This window comes from Orbicella faveolata, unplaced genomic scaffold, assembly GCF_042242905.1.
Source record: "Orbicella faveolata isolate gen_17 unplaced genomic scaffold, um_ofav_v1 contig_13, whole genome shotgun sequence".
Taxonomy (NCBI): Eukaryota; Metazoa; Cnidaria; class Anthozoa; order Scleractinia; family Merulinidae; genus Orbicella; species Orbicella faveolata.
Window position 1 is genome coordinate 7,227,501 of NW_028301540.1, and position 9,474 is coordinate 7,236,974.

Below are 9,474 nucleotides of genomic sequence, written 5' to 3' on the forward strand. Positions count from 1 at the left end.
CCCCGAGACCCTCAGTGAAGGGAAAATTGACGCTTTCGAGGAAACAAAGCTCACTGTTTCCCTTGGAGCCAGTCATGAAGTACTTATTCTCTGACAAAGAATAAATTCACTATTACTATTTTCCTCGATACCAGTCATAAAAGATTCCACTCAGGCAAAAACATATTAATACATACTTGAATAAACCAGGACCCAACTCGTTTGCTTCGCCAGGCTTTGTACCCTGGTACAGTGGCGAACGCCAGAAGGAAGTCAGCTTCTCTTGGAGAAACACCGTTTGAGAGGTCAGCATCGGGAGAGTGAATTATCTGAATGCTGTCTTCCGCAATGTTGTCGGATGTTGATGCTGAAAGCCGATTCATTCTTGGGTCGCTTCTTTGCCCCCTACATGCTTGAATAAAAAACAGTTTGGGCTTGTTTTCAAGTGTTGGGCAATTTGTCGCTGTGAACTCACACATTAAATCTTCCATTCCGGCCTTTCTGTTGTCCACGCCGTAAATGACATCCTTTTTATCACCATGCGACATAATACAAAACACAAATGTCGCATAGTTGCTGTGATCTTTTGCAGCCATTTCTTGGGCTACTTTCAGGATTTCCAGGCCACCAAGATTCTCTCTGATTACAACTATGAAGTGGAACTCTTCGAAGAGACATGCTATCGCCTCTTCGTCTAATTTGGCGCCTTGACGTTCATCCTCGCCTAAAAAGTTGTAATTGTTTATTACAAGGCAAATTCCGAGTGGACCTTCTCCCATTTCGTATCGATCAAGTTCAGTCGCACCTGTTAGATTCAAGAAGAAAGCGACGTCAAATGTCTGTCTAAAGATCAATGTATGAGATGTTCTCTCAGTCATGTAGCCAAGTAATGAAGGGGACCTTCCAAGCTTATTAGCCAGCGAATTGAGCAAAAGAGCCTTAGGGCAATTTGTTGAGCATTTATTTTAATATCTTATTCAGCTCCGCAAATCATCTTTAAGAGGAGGCGGACTAGCTCGCGACATTAATGGCTCGTTCAACAGGATCGTTATTCTAATCTATACATATTTTTCCTTTAGCACTTTTGCCGAGCACTTTTAACATGAGCCTCTAGCTCGAGAGATTGCACAAGTACTCCCGGTGCTATCGACATCAAACAAATTACCTACTAACTTAGAGGTAACCGCACAAACAAGATCAGTGAATTTAATGTTTTGTTTAATTTGTTTCTTAATTTGTTTTTCTTGGAAAAAGAAACGGAAATGAATATTTAATACTGAGCTGAATTCTATATTATTATCTGAATTTATTTCAGCTGTTTGCGTGGCCCCACAAGCGTTTGTGCTATAAACTTTGTGCTATGTGCTATGTGCTATGTCGAGGGTGAAGGTTATTATGAGCTGTGAATGTTGATGGGACGTTCTCTGGTGTCTGTTGTCGCACTTGTTCTCATAACAGTACTCAAACTCACACTTAATTTTCTTCTCTTGCTCCCGTATTTCCTCCTCGAGCTTTATCTTTATCTGTTCAAGCTCTCTCATTTTCTGTTCAGACTCTGAGGGGAAAGAAACGTAGTCGCTCTCTTATGCAAATGTACAACAATATTTCTAGCAAACGTAATCCCGCGTTTACGTTTTGATTGAAAATTAACACGCTACTAAAATCTAATATCTCATATCTCATTTGATTTGTAAAGCGATTGTAACTACTCCTTACATAGTACAACTTAAACTTGTGAATGTTACTTCTAAGTTTGTTCTTTACACTATATTGTTACTTCACACTCACGCTCTTGTTTGGTCCTTTCTTGCTTCATTTCCATTTCAAGCTCCTTGTTTCTCTGCTCAAATTTCATTTGACACTCTGAAAGAAAAAAAAACACAAATGGCATTGAGAGTATACGTAATACTGTCAAAACCTCACACGGTCTCACACCCTCGGCTATAGTCTCTTTCTGTCAAAGACCAAATATCCCCATTTGCAACCATTTAAAGTGGAACAGGGGGTCCATCTCGGAACATACATGGTGCCCATATTATCTTAACTCTCTTCATTAGATTGTTGGGAGTGGATTATTCTCGGTTAAGACAAAAACTGAGAATTTCAGTCTTAATTAACACTGGACCAGCGGCAAAACTGTTGTCATGGCAACAGCACAACGGGTATCAGTTTGTTTCTGTTGTGATGCACAACACCAACAATAACCGCAAGATGAATTCAATAATAACTAACTACATATTCTATGAAGATCTGTCCAAAGCAAAAAAGAAGTTAGCTAAGAGAGCATAATTATTTTACAACTTTACCTGTAAACCGGTGAGCTGTTCTTATAAGTTCTCTCCCCTGCAACGTTATTTTCCCTTTCAGTTCAGCGCATTGTCGCTGGAGTTCAGCATTTTCCTCCTGAAGAAGCTCAAATTTCACTTTCCATTGACATCCTGATGGAAGGAAACGTTCGCATTGTTTTGTTTTGTTTTGTTTTTGTTTTTGTTTTTGTTTTTGTTTTTGTTTTTGTTTTTGTTTTGTTTTTGTTTTGTTTTTTGTTTTTTTCTATTTTGTTGTTTTGTGATTCCAATGAATAAATTTAAAAAATATATCTCTCTGTCTTCCAGGTACTTCAGTATTCAGAATTGGAACTGTATGCAAAGGGCTTCTTGGCTGCTATTGATAACAAACTCTAGCCACTGCTGGGCGTCGAGCAACTTTTACGGTTCTCTCGTGCTCTCCAAACTTCCCGCGTGCATCCATAACTCGATATACACACGCTAAGCATGAAACAATTCTTAAATATAGCGTCAATAAAGTATTTCTTTACAAGTTTTGAAAGGGATTAAATAATTGATTTATACCTTTCTTTTTTGCCCCGTTTGGGAGAATGATGTCTGAGAAATTTACTGGAGCTTATTATTTTAACCAACTTCACTTTGAATGTATACAATTCATAAATTTGTACAGTTGGTCATTTCAAAAGAAATGTGAGCTTTAAAATGTAACTCAATACTTATAACTGTTACATTACCTGACTGTTCCTCTTCTGATTCTGAAAGAAATACGAGGGATTGAAATGAATATAATATTGGTTTAAAATGGGCGCGTATTTCAATATCAACCGTATTTGTTGGCTGCGCCTCGCTAGTCCACAACATTTTGACCACTGTGATGACGTATATCGTTGTCGATAAGAGTACAGACAACGCTAAACCACATTATTCGATTTTTTTTTTACCACAACGTCAACGTTAAAGGAAATGACCAGAGCCTGACCAAAGGCGTGACACATTGACGCGAGCGATATAGCAGCGTTGTCTGGACTCTAATCGACAACGGCAAATTAGCCAATCAGATTGTGAGGTTAGTAGCAATAATTATTGTGGTAAAATGTTAGTTTTACAGGGTCAGGGCAGTCTTTGTCTTACCATAGACATCATTTATTACATCTACCTGAAGGAACTAATTGATTCTACGGAATACAGCAATTGTAGGATATGCTTTCCTCAATATGTTGCTTTTGTGAGACTTGAGAGCAAAATTCTAGTCCGGTATATCACCTCAAAGTTTAGCGTATCCTCACTAATAGTATATCAATGTGTAGTGGGATTTATCCAGAGATAATGCCTGAGTCTTATTTGTATTTACTTTCCGGTTTCCGCTGAACCAGTGGGTCAATTTCTTAATGTCTTGATTCAAGTAATACGTCAAACACAAGAAACCGGTTTTCCTTTCTACCACATTTCCAAACACCGAGAAGAGAATCAGAATCTGTTACCGTAGGAATATCTTACATAATGGTTGTTTAGCTGTATCAATCTACTGGCGTACGCATACAACAAAAAATGCTCCACCAGATTGAAAAGAACTCCCTTACCTGCTATGCTGAATGTTCGGGAGCACATTGATTGAGAGTCATCAGAGCTGCTGGTCCTTCTTTCACTGGTTGCCACTTTCTTCAGTATAACTCCGTCACTACCACTGCTACTTGCACCTATACCTCTTTCTGTACCTCTACCCTTTGGTGGAGGTAGAGGAAAGTTGGTGGGGGATGGGGTAGGGAAGGGGGGAGAGGAAACTATGGATGAAAAAGGAAGAGATGCTCTTCCTGAGGGAGGAGTGGGTGAAAGCTCGCCACAGGATACAGGAGGTGTTGTTAGACCTCCACCCAACCTTGCTGGGGATAGAGGGGGTGGTGATAAACCTCTTGGTTGGCTGCTGGCTGGAGAAGGTATTGCTAAAAAGAAAATTTAACACGATTATTCACGATTATTCTAATTGGTTTCACAATCCTGGTCGTATGTTGACTTCTTTGGTCGGAATTTTTTCGCCCAGAAAGGTGAAGCACTCTTTCGAGCATACATGTGAGTAAGACATTGTCTGAGGACAGATCTGTGTTCTCAAAAACACGCTCAAATATTACTGTCACTCTTGTTCATTACCGACCGCAAATTCGCCATGAGCAAATTAGAAGTCCTACTGTCCTGATGTCCTGCGATATGTACAGCCCCCAAAATGAACCCGAACCCTAAAATGATCCCCCAATCGACCCCGAATTAATCACGCCCACGAAATTATCGTCATTAGATTATTTTTCATCTTGTGGATCCCGAAATGATCCCCGACGAATTGAAGGAATGGCGAGGACCGTGGATCGGTCAGTGATAAGAGAAACTAACTCCATTTTGGCCCATGTAGAAGACTGATTTACGGCATCGACAGAAACAACTAAAAGAAAATAAAGTAAAACTAAAAAGAGAAAAAGATTTTATTTCAAACCAAGTTAAATTTGTAGCTGTGTTTTTCAGGAAGCTAATATGTGGTTATAAAAGTGACCTTGTATTACATAGTCTTATAACAGGGACGACTTCTTTTATTAGGTATGTATAGCTGATATTGCTACGATAATTTATCATGGTCACTTGGCTGAATTTGAGTACGGTAAATCCCTAATCGCACTTTTTTGGGAGGCATATCATGGCTCGCTTAGTCTCGCCATAGTCATTTTGGCGAGACAAACCATGTGTCGACCAAACGTACCTGATATGCCACTGAAGTGTACCAATTGCAAAGAGGAACGATTAGGTTTAAGGATCAAACATGCCAGCCATAAATTAATAAAGCATGAAAGCTACTTTTTAAAACAGTTCCCTGATACTTACCAGCAGGTACTAGAGGGTCGCCTTCTAACTCCCGGATAACATTATTAACGCCACCTCTTTTCCGCACAAAGCAATAAAGGAAGTCTAGTGTTCCCTTCGTCAGCATTTGGTCTTCTGTCACGCCAACGAGGTCAAATAACCTCTTCCAATTCTTCCAATTGTCCTCCATATCTGCAAAAAATGGTGATTTAGTACCAGACTAGTCAAGGCGAAGTGCTTTATAGAAGGCACATGGAACAAGCCCCTGAAGGGAACTCCCATATAAAAAGGACGGGGGTGCTCGTCGGAAATTTTGAAAAGACCCCCTAAGAGGTACCAAGATCCTGTTTTGTGGGCGTGGCTTGAACATTTTTTCACCCCTAAGAGGTACCAGTTCTAAAACAACGCATTAACTGACGCTTTCATAATTTTTAACAGTGACTCGTCTCCCGGAAATAGAAATATCTTCTTTTTCGCAGTTTTCTACTCGAGACGAGACAGCTACTCGTACGATCGTAGACTAGTCTGTGCGTTGCCCTAAATATGCTAAGACGCATCTTTTTTCCTCTCTCTTTTAATTTAAGGTCACGAATAACGAACGGTGAGCCACAAAAGAACAGGACCCTTAATGATAGCATGAAAAGCTTATGTGTTTCCATGTATTGTGCCATGTATTTATTTTGTCCTTTAATTAAATACAGTTTTGAGAAACCAGGTTAAACAAAGGGATGGGACTTCCCAGGGAAGCCCACAGACGTTTAATATTTTTGCGTCCGTCTCGCAAAGAAAAATAACTCGTAACAAAAGAAACCATGGTTCGCCAGAAAACTCTAACTGTTACACGCAGAACATCCCGCTACGATCTCAGGAGATTGTTGATCAGTTAATTTTCCTGAAATTATACAAATAGAAAGATGACCGATTTCTGTAAAACGTAAAATTAAGTACAAAATATGACAGACAAACAAATAAACAATTAAGCAATCGAACAAATGTCATTGTGAAAGTTAAACCGGCAGTCCATGCTTTACAAATCCAAGCTATGTTTTAACAATCCAATCCGATCTCTATTTAACAATATACCCCTACGGAGGGGCACAAATATAACGGCCGGAAGTCAATGAAAACATCCGAAATGAACTTCTTTTATTTTTGAAAGCGATCAGTTAACCATCATGAATCAATAAACCTTCACATAAAATATGATTCTCCTCCTAATACGTTAAGTGATCAGACTGGTAGAAATCAAGGACCAGTGATCATTATTCTTTTCATGGTTCGTGACAGTATTCTCAAGTCCATCTGTGAAAAATGCCCAATTTTTACCGAAGACACCGAAGAATGCTATCGAGCCGAAATTTTGCAAAAAAAAAAAATGTACTTAGAGGTTTTATAGCTGATAAATATAAAAGCTCAGAAGGTCCCTAACATTTCTGATTTTAGACCTTATTGAAGTCACGTGATAAAACAAAGAAATTTGAAAACACTAGCATGAAAAGAATTCAAACGACTGACCCCTGGGTCATGGGAAACCCCCCATTAAAATTAGAAGGGATTGTTTTCCTCGATGATTTCTATTTCGTTTGATAACTTTTGTTTCGTAAGCTCTAAGAAGATTGCTTGAATAAATCACTGTATGTAAACTTGACTGTTTCCGCCATGTTTCTTATTGACTGTTTACGAGCGGGTGAAATCCTTTCAGTTCTAAAGGTCGAATTTTTGTGTCAGTATTTGCTTTTGCCTCAAACGTCACGAAACATTGCCAGCGAAGCATTCTGATAATTATTGTAAGACAGCCAAACAATGACAGCACTAGCAGTATGTTCGATGCTAATGACCTTTTCTTCTAAAGATTTTGTGTCCCATATCAGGCTTTATTGCCTGCAGCTAGTCTAGCTTCAAGAATTACTTCAAGGCCATCAATACGTCAATGACGGAAATGTCATACGCTATGTTCTATGACCTTCTATGATTAGCATATCATGCAACAAAATAAACAAGAGCCATAGATGTCGCGGAACGAATACAGAAGTAGTTGCAACACTTCAAGGGCTCTTAAATTCATGAGACAATGCAAGATCAACCTCGACCGGCCATGTTATAACGCTTGCCCCGCAAAACAAAAATCTCAGCGGGAGAAAATACTTACATACAGTTAGAGAGCTAAGTCACTCGGGTTCTCTCGGAGCTCACATCGAAACAGGCCAAAATGCGAGAGGCTGTATAGGAGAATCACACCGACGTACGTATGAAAATATATGATGAACACCACTTCTCTTGAAAAGAGGCGATATTTTGGGACAAATGAATTGAAAGGGGCACACTATTCGTGATAGTCGTGACTACTGGAATGAGGAATAATTTCTGCATGAATAGCAAATATGCGAATAATTCGCACGGACTCAAGAGCACAGAATTCCTGCCAAGGCTGATAGAATTTCCAGTCTCTGACTGATTGGAGCCAAGTCAATGTATTCCATCTTGTTTATAGATTAGAAGAAATTCTTCTCGCAACTTTGCAACTCAGTTTTAGTTTCGTATTGGTCAATCCGTGAGGCTGTGTGGCATTTGCGTGAATATTTTAAATGCCGTCAGATTAGTCGTCCGTGTATTACCAGTTATTTATGCAGAGATCTGCAGAGACTGAGGAAATTTATAATTGGGCTCAGATAAACGGCGCTCACTTAGTCATCATCCTCTTTGCTAGTGTGAGTGGAGCATAAGGCTGCAAACGGCACTCATTAGAATAGCTTAATTCTTCTCAAAACATACATAATAGTCATAGTATTTTGGATCTCCAAGAATTAGCAATTGGAGCTACAAGCTGTGATAGACGGATACTCCAAACTTCTGACATCCACACAACTAACAAATACTAGTCGCCGGACGCGGGGTTATTGCACAAAGAATGAAATGAACTTACCATTTATCAGGAAGGACGATTTCCTGAAGCCCACAAACTAAAGCTTGGGTGGTTTGATAGATCTGCAAAGTCGACAACATTTATAAATATTTGCATATAGTACTCGAGGCGGAAATTACTAAGTCTCAGCTCGCATTGATGAAAGCAGATCGGATACTTTCAGCAAACATATGTGTTATATGTTCTCTCTCTTTTAATTTGTGATTGTAATTATATTTGTAACTTTTCAATTTCACTTACCTTCACATTGAAGTTTTTCTTGTAATTGTTGTCGACTGTGGACTGGTCTTTTGTTATCCCATTTCACGGTTGACTTTCCTCATTGCAATACAATATGAACCATGGATGCGAGGCAATTTTAACCGGAAACCAAATTTACCGACATCATGAATAGCCTCACATCCACTTTGGAAAACAAGAAAAATTAACCATGAAAAGTCCTTTTTCACGACTAACTTTTCTTATTTGCATTGATTTACCTGTGATTGCATTACTACCAGCTATTTCCATAACTTTTCTTACTTCCATTACATAAGATCATGGATGACAAATTACTCGGCCTTAATTTGCGCGAACTTTCAGCGTTAATGTATAGTTTCACAAGTGAAATTACAAACTGAAATTGCTATGGCATCTTTGTCTTGGCAATACAATTAGTTAAAAGTCAAAAACCCACGATTATAAGCGTAATTTGTCAGCCATGATATCAAAAGGTAATCAAATCATTGTGTACTCGTGAAATAAGTATATCTTTATCAATCAACTGAGCGCGGAAATAAAAATCTCTTGCGTTATATTTACAACAGGAGCCATAATAGCCATATTGGGGCTGTCCCTATGATATGGGACAATTTTTCTGTTTTTAGAACAAATTGCGTCATCCCGTGCGGCACACGCGCGTACATGCTGTGAGGATTTTTTCGGATGTAGCGCGGGGAAATGGCGTCCGAAATTCCCCAAATGTTTGATGCTTTTGGCCCACAAATCAATACGTTCATGTCTATTGGAATTTTGCTTCAGTATTTTCGTCGTAGGCTGCTCCAGTTTGAGTGAAGTAAGACAGTATCGAATTTAGTTATGTCCCACGTTATATATATCACTGACCAAGTCGTGTTCCGCTGCTTCTTTTGCAAGAGCTCCACATTACTCCACTCTAAGTTTCACATATGTTGAAGATTAACGGTTTTTCGATAACACAGCAAAAAACCGGTTGGATATGTTTAGATATAGCACCGTTTTAGGACTTCAAAGTTTCCCTCCTCTTGCCACACGTTTGCGACGATTTCGCCAGAGTTGGAGTCTATTTCGACCGAAAAGTAAAACAAAAATAATTGCAAGTTTGAGTTTCGCCTGAATTGTAAGCAACGCTTGATGTTTTATCAAGGCCTAATAAGTGACAATAAAGTTTACGTCTGTAGATGCTGCTCAGTTTTGTTTATGTAA

The 9,474-nt window shown here is 39.1% G+C and overlaps 1 protein-coding gene across 2 annotated transcripts in view; it reads right to left on the reverse strand.

The window, feature by feature from the left end:
* The window catches only part of LOC149114800 (uncharacterized), an 11,150-nt gene extending 2,471 nt beyond the window's left edge, over nt 1–8,679 (reverse strand). The window contains exons 1-9 of one of the 2 annotated variants that reach the window (XM_089284386.1): nt 8,272–8,679; nt 8,032–8,093; nt 5,130–5,300; nt 3,845–4,204; nt 2,999–3,019; nt 2,286–2,417; nt 1,768–1,842; nt 1,451–1,534; nt 177–784 (exon numbers count right to left, since the gene is read on the reverse strand). In XM_089284386.1, the coding sequence (XP_089140512.1) occupies nt 177–784; nt 1,451–1,534; nt 1,768–1,842; nt 2,286–2,417; nt 2,999–3,019; nt 3,845–4,204; nt 5,130–5,298 (1,449 nt within the window). In that variant the 5' untranslated portion in view covers nt 5,299–5,300; nt 8,032–8,093; nt 8,272–8,679. Of the gene's footprint in view, nt 1–176; nt 785–1,450; nt 1,535–1,767; nt 1,843–2,285; nt 2,418–2,998; nt 3,020–3,844; nt 4,205–5,129; nt 5,301–7,257; nt 7,466–8,031; nt 8,094–8,271 lie in introns of those variants that run through there. The other variant, XM_089284387.1, reaches the window with a different exon arrangement.
* Nucleotides 8,680–9,474: the final 795 nt, after the last annotated feature.